Source organism: Prionailurus viverrinus, chromosome D2 (genome assembly GCF_022837055.1).
Source record: "Prionailurus viverrinus isolate Anna chromosome D2, UM_Priviv_1.0, whole genome shotgun sequence".
Lineage (NCBI taxonomy): Eukaryota > Metazoa > Chordata > Mammalia > Carnivora > Felidae > Prionailurus > Prionailurus viverrinus.
The window spans coordinates 60,184,165-60,198,383 of NC_062571.1; the positions used below are offsets into that span (position 1 = coordinate 60,184,165).

Genomic DNA, 14,219 nt, shown 5'->3' on the forward strand with positions numbered 1-14,219 from the left:
TCAGACTTCCCTGAGTGGCTCCATTAGTCAGTTCCGCAATTTCAAGTCCCTTCCGACCCACTCTCCTGTTTTTCTCAGGACTTCCTGCAGTTTTCTTACAGTTCACATCTGCCCCAGGTCAACATTTCAGTTGACCCCAGGGCAAAAGACTGGGGATTACCCACAAATATCTGCCATCGCCGGCCCCGCCCATTCTTTTTCCGGTTTAAAACCCGCGGGCCTTTCCTGCTCCGAATTCCTAGGCTTCCTGTTCAGGTTCTCGCGATAGTTGTGAGATCTCGCGCGAAGTTTGCTCCCTGTCCCTCCGGAGTTTGGGGGACCGCGGTGACTGTGTATCTGTTTTCGCCCACCTCATCAGAGCCTCCTCTGGCCAGGAGTGACGTGCCCGCGGCTAGGGAACCCCTAAGTGGAAGGGCTTGTCCAAGTTGAGGTCCGGACTAACAGTCCTGGACCGCATCAGGGAGTTGGACTCTCCAGGCCTCCAGTACGCATGCGGAGCGGATCCCCCTGGGCGGTCGGCAGGCTGCCGCCAGCCCTGAACTTCGAGGTTAGTCAGGAGGCCTCGGAGGCCGCTAGGCTGGGGGCCAGGTCCTTCTGGCCCGAGACTGACTAAATACTGTCACCTCCCCCGCTGCAAAGCGCAGTTTTCGCCCCCTACACACTGAACTGCTGCGCGGCTTCTGTAAGCCGCTAGGGGCAGGCTAGGGCGGGGCCTGGCCGACCCCCTGTAAGGCGGGCGGGCCTCCAGGAACGCTCTCCTCCCCGCCCCCAGCCCACAGTGCCACGGTGGCGCTGGTGGCGGCCGCGAAACCAAATGCCTCCGGCCCTGCCGGCCTTGGAACTAACTATAACCTATAATCCCGACCCGGAGCGAGGTCCCCGGGGGAGGCGCCCCGCCCACCTCTCCCTGCGGCTGCTAGTCGGCTGGGACCTCTAATCTCCAGGCTCATCCGTGGGCTGAGGCACCTGCCGGATATGGGGAGGGAGGACGAGGCCAGATGTGGTGAGGCAGATGTAAGCACCGAATCTCTGACCGGCGCCTTAGTGGGGAAGCTGGGTGGACGAGACTGCAGTAGTCCCTGGGAAGCCAGCCCTGGGCTGCGGGGAGACTACATTGGTTGGCTCTGCCCTCCAGGAGCCAAGGCACCAGAGCTCCTACGGCCTCTGCGTTACGCAGCTGCTCTAGCAGACCCCAGGGACTGTAGAGTAGGATGGGACAAGACTTAGACCTTCACTCGGCTCTTTCGAGCTTCCCAGCCACCCTCATAGCCCCTACTCCCAACCCCCCACCCTATCCTGCCCCCTGTCTTCTCCCAGCTTCGGTGTCCGGTTACGACTCCTCACTTTTCACTGTGACTTTGGCCCAGCTAGGGGAAGTGGCCCAGGAGGGTCCTGTGCGGCTGCATAAAATTGGCAGCTTCAAAACTGAAGGGAGGGGGTTGTGTGCGACGTCGAGAGGCGGGGAGAGGGGGCGGAGGAGTTGCTCTCCGAGTCCAAGCCCTTGGGCTCTCTCAGAGATCCTCAAGCCGGAGCAGAGGGGGCTGGCAGGCCCAGCCTTTTGTTGGCCTCTGCTTTCTTTCCACTGCCTGCTTTTTCGGACCGGAATCACGGCTGCTCTGAAGGGCTTAGTCCTAGACAGTAGGTGAGCACTCTGGGCCCCAGGGCATCTACTCTTTCCGCGTTTCCTCCCTTGTTAACAACTCCTTAGCTCTGGGGCCATCCATTCCCATCTACCTCTAGGACAGGAAGCTTCAGAGTTGGATGGTCTGTGGTGCTGCTGCTGCTGTGTGTGTGTGTGTGTGTGTGTGTGTGTGTGTGTGTGTGTGCGCGCGCGCGCGTGCATGTTGGCGCCTGAGTTTTACCATCCTGTCCTCTCATCTGTCCCCAACCCCAGAAACCCGGTCCGATCAATAACTGGATGACTCCTAGAGAGTCACTATGCTTCTGTGTTGAGGGTCTCCTTGACTCCAAGGCAGCAGGGAAGGGGGCAGTGCTTGGGTCAAACTTTGGTACAAGTAACAGTGAGGTTGCTTCTGACCTCCTGACCTGGCTTCCCTCCCTGGCAGGGTGCCACGAACGCGCTGATGCCCAGAGCGCTCGCAGGGCTTCCAGCTAACCATGCCACGGCCGCCGGCAGCTGCCCTGGCGCTGCCCTCGCTACTGCTACTGCTGGTGGTGCGGACGCCGCCCCCGACAGGCGCGCGACCGTCCCCAGGCCCCGATTACCTGCGGCGCGGCTGGCTGCGGCTGCTGGCGGAGGGCGAGGGCTGCGCTCCCTGCCGGCCAGAAGAGTGCGCCGCGCCACGGGGCTGCCTGGCCGGCCGGGTGCGCGACGCGTGCGGCTGCTGCTGGGAATGCGCCAACCTCGAGGGCCAGCTCTGCGACCTGGACCCCAGCGCCCACTTCTACGGGCGCTGCGGCGAGCAGCTTGAGTGCCGGTTGGACGCAGGCGGCGACCTGAGCCGCGGGGAGGTGCCGGAGCCGCTGTGCGCCTGCCGCTCGCAGCGCCCGCTCTGCGGATCCGACGGCCGCACCTACGCTCAGATCTGCCGGCTGCAGGAGGCGGCCCGCGCTCGGCCCGATGCCAACCTCACTGTGGCGCACCCGGGGCCCTGCGAATCGGGTACGCACGGCCCGGGGTCCCTACCCCTGGCGCTCGAGGCCCTGATCCCCGACCTCCGACTGAATTGGTCTTTGGCCAGCGGAGCGAAAAAGATGAGGCAGGGGAGTGCTCGACTTCAGTATAAGAGCCCGCGCTCGCTGCTGGTCCGCAGAGACCGCTGCCCTAAGGTGCGGTCCGAGCTTTGTCAGCAAGCTGTGTGCCCTGAGGCGCGTGAAAGCTCCAGACCCGGCCGGCGGGACGGACCCCTCTGAGGGAGCAGGCACAGAGCCAATGATTGGTCTCCCAAAAGGGAGAGAGTGAAGAGACTCCCAGGTTTTGCCCAGACCGCTGGAGCCCAGGCAACGCGATTTGGGTTCCAGTGAGATGAAATCAGGTTTCACTTGGGCGGATTCGGATTCGCAGAGCAAGCTGTTAGCCCAGTCTCCCGCCTCCCTTCTCTTTCTTCTGGGCCTCGGGAGTAGTGAAGGAGGGGGCTCTTCCAGCTCCTCCCTCCGATCCCGGGTGGGGGTGGTGGTGGTGGTGGTGCTGAGGGCCATTCAAGCCTCAGGTTTCCTTTGGCAGCTTTAGTAACTTTCGCTTCCTGAGCCCCTTTGAGGGATCTGGCCTGGCCGTGGCTGCTTGGAAAACAAACACCGGCAGGGTCCCAACACTTTACCCCGCAACTTCAGGCTTTCTGCCTGCTGCCCAGATCTGGTTTCAGGTTCTCTGCCTTTCCCACGTGGGAATCCCCCCCTCTCTCGCCCCCTTCCCTGGTCCCAGAGTGGGGGGTAGGGGGAGGGCCGCTCTTCTGGTCTTTGGCAACTGGACTGGTTAGGAAAGGGGGAGGGTAGGGGGAGGTGTCAGTTACAAGTATAGCAGGACAGGGGCCTAGAGGGTGGAATGAGGACAGGGGAGCAATCAGGGACAGAGTGTGGCTGCCAAGCTGAGGTGTGGACCTGTGTGCTCGTTCGTGCATCCTGTTGCATGTGCCTCGCCACTTCTGGGTTTGTACCTGTGTGTACCCGCACCTACATTTGTATGTACCTGTGTGTACATGTCATGTCTTGCTTATGGAATGGATGTGTATCTACCTGAGCGTCTGTTGTGTCTCCCCGCAAACACATCCATGAGGGTTCATACATGGGCTTCTTGCTGGGCGAGATGTGCCACCCTGTTCTCAGGCCTTCCGCCTCCACCCCTAGAGCCCCAGATCGTGTTGCACCCATATGACATTTGGAACGTGACGGGACAGGATGTGATCTTTGGCTGTGAGGTGTTTGCCTACCCCATGGCATCCATCGAGTGGAGGAAGGACGGCTTGGACATTCAGCTGCCAGGGGATGATCCCCACATCTCAGTGCAGGTAGGATAGGGAGCAGAGGCCTCCCTTGGGCAGCCCAGGGTCCCCCTAGAAGGATCTTGCTGACCCTTTCTCTGGCTCCAGTTCAGGGGTGGACCCCAGAGGTTTGAAGTGACAGGCTGGCTGCAGATCCAAGCTGTGCGTCCCAGCGATGAGGGTATCTACCGCTGCCTGGCCCGCAATGCTCTCGGCCAGGTTGAGGCCCCAGCTAGCCTGACAGTGCTCACGCCGGGTAAGGGGGAGCCCTGGGCTCCGGGGACTGGGGGGACTGGTGGTGGATTCAGGACCTCACACGTGCGCGCGCGCGCGCATATGGGTGCACACGCAAGTATGACTTTCTCACAGTCTGGGACACGTGGGTACCGACGGCCCCTCTTTCCTGTTCTCTCTCCTTTGCCCACATGTGTTTGCAGACCAGCTGAACTCTACAGGCATCCCCCAGCTGCCATCCCTACATCTGGTTCCTGAGGAGGAGGCTGAGAGTGAAGAGGGCGAGGATTACTACTAGGTCCGGAGCTCTGGCCTATGGGGGTGGGTGAGTGGGGACAGTATTCATCCCTGCTCTTGAAAAGACCTGAAAGGGGGAGCGGGGGCCTTTAATCACTTTAATGCCCTTAATAGGGGAGACGTGGTAGTGGTAAGTAGGAAGACAAAGTTGGAGGATAAGGAGAGAGGCAGAGACTAGGGGTGGTGGGATGCTAAGAGGCCCATGGAGGCTAAGTGCCCTGGCCAGGACAGTCTCCAGCGGGGGGACCAACCAGGCAGAAGACAGCAGCTGCCTGCTGGTCCCTAGGCTGGGTGGGGGTGTGGGGGCGCGTGAAGAGTGGGCACAAGGAGGCAACCAAGGTCCTCCATTTCTTTCTGAGAGCCCTCCCTCCAGCCCTGCTCAGCCAGTCTTTCTAACTACCCAGCTCCGGCTGTTATTTTTCTAGTCCCTAACCTTTGCCTAGCCTCAGTTTACCCATCCTCAAAACTCACCTTCTAGAAATTTCCCCCCTCACCTAAGTCCCAGTTGCACTTACTAACTGTAGTCCTCTTTGCTGTTGGCCATCTGTTGTCTAGAAAAGCATAATGGAGCATGGTTTAGTCCAGGGCAGTAAAATGGGCATTTGGTCATGACCGGCTTCTGTCATTCTGGAAACCCCACAAGGCCAGCACCATATCTTATAGCACTCTGTATTGGACAATGCCTAGCACAGGACTAGGCACAGTAGGCACGCAATAAAGGATTTATGAACAAACTGAGTCACACGGATGCACAGATGGTTCATGCAGATGTGCACATGAAGACCACATTTCCTTGGGAGGCATCCAAAAGCTGTGGGTCCCACTCCCTAAGCACACGCCTGCCAGATGTATGGAGGGGAAGCTTGAGCTGGGGCCTCCCTTGCCCTCTAGGGAGGAAGGCTGAAGCCATCTGGTTGGAGGGAGGGTATCTTCCCAGTCTGGTCTCCATTTGTGCTGGACTAGAGTTAGAGTGCCTGCCCCCTCTGTTCAGCCCACTCTGGTCCCCTCCCTAGGCAGAGTGGCGAACCAGGTCTATGTGGGTAGGGCCCCAGTGTAAAAGCACAAGCTGGATGAGGGAGGGGAGATGCTTGGCCACCAGTATGGGCCAAGCCCTGGGATTCCCCTAGGAACCCACCCATTTCCTTGTTGAAACCAGACAGAAGTCAGGTAAGCCTGTTTCCTCATCTACCAACTGTGACCTGTCCTGTCTGGCTGAGGGTCCTTCACAGAGCCACGTTTTTTTCCCTCCCCACATCTCTCTTCACACTCTCCTTACTTAGCCAAGGGGCACTGGTGAGGCACAGTGTTTATTGAGTGATTGAAGCAGAAAATGAAAACTTAAGTTCGGGAGGCCTAGACCCTGTGTATGGATGGCGACAGTCTCCTGCGCGCCTGGGCTCCGCCTAGAGCCTGGCGCCACCACCGGAGAGATTGCAGTTGGCTCAATGTCTGAGCTTGTCCTTTGGGGCCCGAAGCAGGGAGCCCGGGCTCTTGGGAGGGGCGTGGTCAGGAATCCCAATGCGAGGGCTTGGCGGTGCCTCCCGCGGAACCGCAGGGCTCCTCCAGAGGCTAAGCCAGAGGACAGCTCTCATGGCCTAGTCCCGTCTAGAGCCCGGCGGCCCCAGAAACTGCGTTCCACGGCACGAGCGGGTTGGATACTTGAGGCGAATTCCAAGGCGACCGTGGAAGCAGGAGTAGGGACGTGAGCAGTGTGCCAGGGATAGAGGGGTCGTGTTGTCTGGCGTCCGGAACAGAAGGTGGTGTGCTCCTGGGGTGCCTGGGTGGCGCAGTCGGTTGGGCGTCCGACTTCAGCCAGGTCACGATCTCGCGGTCCGGGAGTTCGAGCCCCGCGTCAGGCTCTGGGCTGATGGCTCAGAGCCTGGAGCCTGTTTCCAATTCTGTGTCTCCCTCTCTCTCTGCCCCTCCCCCGTTCATGCTCTGTCTCTCTCTGTCGCAGAAATGAATAAACGTTGAAAAAAAAAATTAAAAAAAAAAAAAAAAAAAAGAAGGTGGTGTGCTCCGGATTGAAAGAGGGGACGTGGTCAGGGTTCTGTGGAAGCCTGGGAATCCTTCACAGGCTAGTTCTTCGAAGGGGACTCCGGTGCGGCTGTGCTCGAAGGCGCCCCCTGGCGGGCCCATCGATCCTACCGCGCCCACCTGCAGAGCAGAGGCTCCACCCGACCCAACCGGGGTCACACGCACCCCCGGAATCCGTACTCCTTGTTTGCTCATGCAGACTTTGTAGAGTATTCGCGTGCAGCCTCCTTACAGCCTCAGTTTCCCCCCTCCGCAACCCTGCTGGTTTAGGCCCCGCAGCCTGGAATAGAAGGAATCCCTGCTGCTCTACCCGCCCCCCACTCCCACCCCCTCCCCTCCTCTGCTCCGCGGACGGGCTTTAATAACGTCGCTGGAAAGTGACACGCGATTTATTATTAAAGTAATGCGGGGACGGGAAAGGTTTAATAAACGCGCTGCGATGCCGAGGATTATTCACCGCAAATAAATGAGAGCGCGGGCGGCGTTTTAATAAATAATTTCCCGCCGCTCCCGGGGGAAGAGAGGGGAAGAGGAGGGGGAAGCAGAGCCGCTGCCAGAACTCCGGCCTCGCCTCCCAACGGGTTTCCAAGCCTTCCCTGCGTTTTCTGTTCGAGGTTGCTCACCCCCGAAATGTGAGGTTCCGTGCGAGCTGACTCGAAGTGGCGGGAGGACCTCTGTTGCACCCCACTTCCCTCACCTCCGGGATTTGAAGTGGTTTGGTTAAGATGAGCGAATGTACTTCCTTCCGACTCTAAGCCAGAGATCGGAGTCAACACTGGACCGGTGCAGGAGGGGTTAACCGGGACCTGCTCCTCCCTAGCCCAGGGTACTAGGTCCCAGGGCCTGGCCATTCCCTCGGCTTTTGGCTGACTCCCGCTGGGCATCCAGGGCACGATGTCGGGGGTACACCGGGGGTCGGAGGGCTGTGTGTACAGGAGTGGAGGTGCCACGCGTGTACAGATGACCTTGACTCGCTCCTCCGCCGTCGTGGGGAATCTGCTTATTACTACGAAGGCTCCTAGTAAAGGCCCTTGAGCACGCTGTTCTGAACAGAGGGAGTCTGGGTGAGGCCCAACCCTTGACTCACTGGTGAAGGGGGCTGGATTTGAGGGCTGAGCAGAAGAGGGACCCCCAAAGAGGAGTCCCCCCTCCAACAGAAGCCTGGAGGCCCCAGAGGAGGAGTTCGACTTCGGAGAGGGAACGAGTTTGCAGACTTTGGGGACGAAGGATATGTCCACCGCCCTGCTGGGTAGGGGAGTGACGGGGAAGCTCTTGGGGTACGCCGACTCCACCAGTTTTGTGCCTTGGCCAAAAGGGGCGACATCTCTGGCAACACTTGGGAGTACAGGAAGTGGCAAAGGAGTGCCATCTGGTGGATATTTCTGGTTGCGGCAGCCAGACCTGGGCCGGTGGGGGGGGGGGGGGGAGGGCGGGGTTTAGACAGTTAAATTGACTGGAAATTTCTGAGTAAAAAGGTGCTTCTATTTGTATTCATTTATGTATGTGAGCGTGCACACGTACCTACACCTACATATATGTGTATATGTGTGTGATATTTACATGTAATGTCTATTATATGTTCATAGTAGTTATATGTGTGTGTGCTTACCTGCATTTTATGAGGTGTGTGTATACATGTATGTATGTACATCACAATATGTTATATATATGGATTATCTAAAAGCATATGTGTGTATGTGGATAACCATGTAGACACGTATATGTATGTGTGTGCATAAGCATTGTATACATGGATGTATCGTTATTTGTGTATATACATGTATACACATTTGCAAATATATGTTCCATTATGTATTATACATTTATTTGCAAATATATGTTCCATTACGTGCCATTCTTTCAACAAATACTTGTTATGTGCTAACATCATTGTAGGAGCTGGAGGTACGTCACAGAAAGGCACATTGTCCCTGACTCATGGAGCTTACATTCTGTTCTAACATGTGCATGTGAATGTATGTATAGTTAGATTAATTATATACGTGTGTGTTTACAGGATTACATGCACATGATTGTGTAACTCTGTCTACACATGTGAGGGGCAGACAAGCTTAAGCCCTCTTCTGGTGGACTTGGAGATTTATTGAACTCTTTTTTGCTCAAAATTTCAGGTCCTATCACCTAGGACTCTATTCTAAGTGTGCAGACAGCTTAAGGCAGAGGGAAATAGGCTGGAGACACAGGCCCATCACCTCCTGGGATATATTTTGGTCACTTCCTCAGCCCTGTAAATGACTAGATTCTTTCTAAAAGGGTGAACAGTTATGGAAATCCACTCTGGGTAATGAGATGTTAATGAAGCTCAACTCTCACCTCTCAAAGCAAAGCACCTTGGGAGGAAAGTTTGAAGATTGGGATGGGTGGGAATGGAGTCTGGGAAGGTAGCGGTAGGAAGGTGTTCTCTGAGGGCAGTGGTTGGGGCATGTAGAGAGTAGAAGGGATCTGATCTGGAAGGTAGTGATGAGAGCTCTGGGAGTCAGTTGCAGATAATGGAGGGTGTTTTGAGAACTCTGGGAGGGATGGGCTGGTGGATAGAGATGGGACCCAATGGGAGTAATGAGGTTAGGATTAGGGATGGAGTTGGAGGGGTCCAGATATAGAGGCTCTGGTGGCAGTCTCGGGGTGGAACCTGGAGGCCAGCTCAGATGGAGTCATCCCTGCATTTCTCCCCACTCTCCCTTCTCCATTCTGGGGCCCCTAATGTTCTCTAGTCCTCTCTCTGCTCGAGCTGGGTCCCAGATATGCTGGTGGCAGAGAAGAGTGGAGGCCGTGGGGCTTGGCCTGGCTCAGGTGACTCACTGGTAGGTGAGGTGAGGCACGGATCCCAACACCACTGGACCATGAAGCCTCATCCCAACTGCCTGGGTCATTGCCCGCCGCTTTGCCATTACCGCTTTCAGTTTGGGCTCAGCGCAGGGGGTTCAAACAAGGGTGAGGCCTGGACCTGGGAAAGGTCACAGATCCCCCTCCCCACATACACCCACACATTCCTGGGACTGAATTAGGAAAGGTGCTTCTGAATGATTTCTTCCTTCTTTCCCTCCTTTGCTAGATGTTTTCCAGATGCAGTCAAGGCCAGAAGCCTTCAGGTGCCCCTTGGTCTGTGGCAACACCTCAAGCCCAACTATTTCCCCCTAAAACCAGGGCTTCTGTCCCTTCGTTGCCTCTCTTCCCTTCCTTCAGTCTCTCTTTTCTTCCCAGGGTTGAGATCTTAGATCCCTGGTGTGTACAGGGGGAGGGGCTGAACACAGAGGCTGGCTTTATTTATTTATAAATCCCGGCCTGAATTTATTTTTGACATTTTCTCTGCCAAGCGAGTGGCCGAAGGCTCTCTGAACAGGGTGGACAGTTACGAAAGCCAGCTTGGGTGACAAATGTTACCCCACAGTCAAGTCTCACCTTGTCCCCTTGGGAGGCAGCACGACCTTGAGGGTGCAGAAGTGGGGTCTGGAGTTCCCTGGGAGAAAAGATGGAGTCTTTGTGAGAAGAGAGAGGGTCTCCCGGGATGAGAGCTGAGACTCAGGGACAAACACTTCCTACCTCCCACCCCACCCTCATCCCAGATCACTGAAGCAGGGCTGGAGAAGGCCCCACAGGCCTCCTGGACTCCCCTGACCCTCAAGAGACCCAGGTTTCAACTCTGGTTTCCCAGCTCCCCCTCCTCTGCAATGTGAATCAGTGTTAGAAGGGTTTGAATTGGGGGGTAGTAGTTGGGGGGGGCAGTCTCAATGCCAGTGGTCTCTGAAGGGCAATGATGGGTCTTTGCGAGTAGAACTAGACCTCAGAGGTCAAGGATAGCCTGGCAAGGGCACATGGGGTTTTGCAGAACGGGTTTGAATGTCAGTTCTACTGCTTTTTAAGTGCATACCTGGGCAATTTTCTTAGCTTCCCTTCTTCTGTGTCCTCCTCTGAAAAATAGTATAAAACTTGCTCCGTAGGGGGTTGTGATGACATTAGAGATCTTATAAGTAATGTGTCTGGAACACAATAGTAAATGGTCAATTTTACTACTACTATTTGTGGGCTGATGAGTTGCATGGAGATGGGGGTCGGGTACCTAGTACAGAGCTTCCTGCTGAAGTGTGTGTGTTAGAAGAGGGGGTGACTGCAGTCTTAGTGCCTGCCTGGAGGGGGCCTTAGGAATTGGGCCTTTGGAGGAGGGAAAGGGCTAAGGCAGGGTGGGGATGGGTAGCAACTGGGCCTCCGGAGAACTTGGCAGTCTTTAGCCTCACCTTCAGGCCTCCTCAGGGAGCCCCTGTCACAACCCAGGGCTCTAGCTCTGAGCTTGCAGGGAGGGGCGTTCCCCCAAACTCACCTCCATCCATCTCTTTTATCTGGGCTGCTGAAGGGCCGGAGCTCCAATGGGGCCTCTGATGGGGAACAGATACAGACCAGGCGGAAACAGCCGGAACTGTGCCGTGCTGGAGCTGAGGACCAGGCCAGGGGGTCAGTGAAGACAGATAAAGCTCAGAGCAGCTGGGGACTCAGGGGACGCATGGGGAGGGGCAGGAGGGGCTTAGGGCAGGCTGTGTCCTGGGAGGAGGCAAGGGCCGGAAGCTCCTGATGGGGGCCAGTGTCCATCAAGGCTTTCAAATGTGCAGACAAGGCCTTTCATGACTCTTTGGGAGGAGAAAAGGAGCAGAGTTTCCTCCCCTAGGTGGGGCTGCAGGAAGGCCAGGGATGGCCTGCCTGCCAGGGATGAGGGTTCCTCTCAGGGTAAAGCTGAGCCTGAGAACAGGAGGGCCTCAAGTTCCCGGCCAAAGGCAGGGCTTTTGGGGGCCGCCTTACCTTTAAGGTGGAGATGGGAAAAGGGTTGGTAAGCTATTCTGCGATTTTAGTTCCTGTTTTAATTAACTCTGAAGGGCTTGGGGCCTCCCTGAACACCAGGGAGAGGAACGGAACAGACGTTTATTTTCCTCTTTTCCCTTTTAAAGACAATTTTATTAAATCACTTTGTTTTCATTCTGGCTTGAACATGGGGCATTTAAATGGAAAAGTAATTATTTCACCTCGTTTGCTTACGGAGAAGGGAGAGTCAGGAAAGGGAGGGATGCCAGTAAGAGGAAGATGCTGGCAGCTTTGGACCGGCACGTGTGCAAGCAGGCACGTGTGCACGCGCACACACACACACACACACACACAATCACACCCATGTTCATACCAACAGCAATGTCTACACATATGCCCTCACATCGGCACACACTGTGTAGCCACAGAACGACATGCCTTGTCCACATCTTCCCAAACACAGACACCTCACCTCTTGGAAGCACACGTCTACACTCTCCTGAAGACACACTTCTTCCCCACAGCCATGCTTCCAGGCAAAAGCTCTCGCTCTCCCTCTCTCTCTCTCTCTCTCTCTCTCTCTCTCTCTCTCTCGGGCACAAACACTCCCAACACATTGTGCTGGGAGTGCAGTATAGGCCCTCTTGCGGATACCTGCAAATGACCCTTCCGAGCACTGTGGTTTACGTGTGCACAGCCCCCCCCCCACACCCCACACCATATTCAAGTCCTTCTGAGCCTATTGAGGTACTTCATCACAAGCACACCCGGGTTCAAACACACAACTCTCAGTCTCACACCCCATGCACACCCTGCCAAGGATGCCTGGGGACAGATTTGGGTGAGGGGGGACATTGTCGTGGAGAAGGTGGAGGAGTAGTGGACCTCTGTCTCATTGGGATTCCTGGGCCCCCAAATCTATCTATCCCCCAGGCCACTCCAGGAGTCCCTTTCTCTGCACCTGTAACGATCTTGGGAGGCCTGCTTGTGACCTTGATTCTGCAGCCTCTGGGACAGAGCTGATGCCTCCCTCCCTCCCACCTGGCCGCTGGTGGAGGGCCGGAGCAGGCCAACAGGTCTCCCAGGCTCAGCCCGCGCTGGCTGGGACCCAGGTTCTAACCCCGGCTTCCCCCACTCGCCCCGCCCTGCCTGGCTGTGTGGATGGCGGCGTCGGAGGGGTTAAAACTTCGGTAGCGCGCCCCCCTCCACTCCCACCTCTGGCTGGTACATGGAGGGCTGGGTTTGCGGGAGCCGTACCTGTACTTTGTCTTCATCTGTCACCCCTTCTGACAGTCAGATACATCTTGTGGGGGGGGGGCGTGGGGGCGGGGGAGCAATAATTAACCTCTCCCGTCTCATACCCCAAATACCGCCGCCTCGGCCCGGCTGCAGCAGGGTCTGCGGGAGAGAAGGAGGGAGGGAAGGGAGGAGATGGAGAGGGGCGAAGGAGAGAGCCGGAGACGATTGGGAGGAAGGGAGCGGAGAGGAAAGGCCCTGACATTTTTATTGCCCTGCCAACCTCCTGTCCACGCGCTCTTTCCACTCTCTCTTCCTGGGGAATGGCGGGCAGTTTCGAGAGGCGAGGAGAGTACAAGAAAGCATTGTGTGCTCAGAACTCACCGCTTCCCCTCACATCCGGGAGTTCGGGCCCCTCTGGAAGTCCTGGGGGCGGATCTGGGGAACAGTGGGGTAGGGGGGAGGTTGTCCGCATACTAGCTTAGCACGGGGACCTGCAGGAAGAGGAGAGGGCTTTGGACCATGTAGCCTCCGTGGGGACGCCATGCCGATATCTCCCATTTAGGACAAATGACTGGAGCCTGTGTTAAGGATTAATTTTTCTTTCAATCAGTGAAGGGGGAGGGGTCATATGTTATTTCTGGGGAGGCAAGTGACTCCAATGCCAAGGGACCCTGGATTAAAAGCTCTCCAGGTTTGGGGTGGGAGACAGAGGACACTTTGAAAAAGGAAAAAAAAAAAAAAAGCCTTTGCGGAGGGAGTGGCTGGAATCAGAGCTTAGATGAAAAGAAGACGAATTTGTCTTGGGCTAGGTCCTTGGATGAAGCAGGCAGGATTCAGGGTCAGACAAGACTTGCCTGTAGCTAAGGGGATGGACTTGGATATAGAGCATTCCCAGGAGGACTGCTGTGTGTCCGGGATATACCCAGGAAGGAGCTGGGAAGCAGCCAGAGGGGAAGAGAACTGTTGCTGTCATTGCTGGGGCTGCTGGGGGCACAGAGACAGGGCCCAGCCTGTCCCCTGAGCAGCCTGAAAGCCAGGGGATTCTAGCATTTTCCATCTCTTTGAGAAGTTGTTAGTCAAATCTGTCATCGACAGCATCTGAGAAATGGGACCTTTCCTCCAAAGTCTCTGATAGACTTGTGGACCCGGCATTCATTGTCCACATGTCAGGATCCCCGGTTCTCATCCTGGTTCTGCCGACAGAACCAGTTTTAGCTAGCTGCGGGAATGAAGAGAAGTCATTTAACCTCTCTGGACCTCAGCTTTCTCATTTGTAAAGGGGGAGGGGAGCGGGGAGGGCTGATGCGACAAACTAGAGATACCGCTGCTACTGGTGTCCTATGATCTTCTAAGACCTGAGGAGCATTGACAGCCTCAGCCGTGTCCCCCTCCCCTTACTCATGCTGTGCTCTGAAGCCTCCCGCCTGAGCAGCACAGATGCAACTCCAAAGAGGCTCGCTTTCTGCTCTCTCTCCCTCTTCCCCTCCCCCCCCTCACTCACACACACACACACACACACACACACACACACACACACAGCCTCCTTGCCCCATGTACTGTGCATCCCTGGACTCCCAATCATCCATAAAATTTGCTGTGGTTGGGAAGGAGCCTGGGGCCAGGGCACCCCAACAGAAAAGCTGACTCTGTGTATTTCTGTTAACA

The 14,219-nt window shown here is 56.4% G+C and overlaps 1 protein-coding gene across 2 annotated transcripts; it reads left to right on the plus strand.

Moving 5' to 3' along the window:
* Positions 1-275: 275 nt before the first annotated feature.
* KAZALD1 (Kazal type serine peptidase inhibitor domain 1) lies at positions 276-5,207 on the plus strand. Of its 2 annotated transcripts, none has more exons than XM_047826443.1 (5): positions 276-547; positions 2,067-2,623; positions 3,805-3,965; positions 4,047-4,194; positions 4,376-5,207. In XM_047826443.1, exons 2-5 carry the CDS (start codon positions 2,119-2,121, stop codon positions 4,468-4,470), a joined length of 909 nt encoding a protein of 302 aa, XP_047682399.1. In that variant the 5' UTR covers positions 276-547; positions 2,067-2,118; the 3' UTR covers positions 4,471-5,207. The 2 variants fall into 2 exon arrangements, with proteins under 2 accessions (XP_047682399.1, XP_047682398.1); XM_047826442.1 differs by lacking the exon at positions 276-547 and adding an exon at positions 1,028-1,642.
* The last annotated feature ends 9,012 nt before the right edge of the window (positions 5,208-14,219 follow it).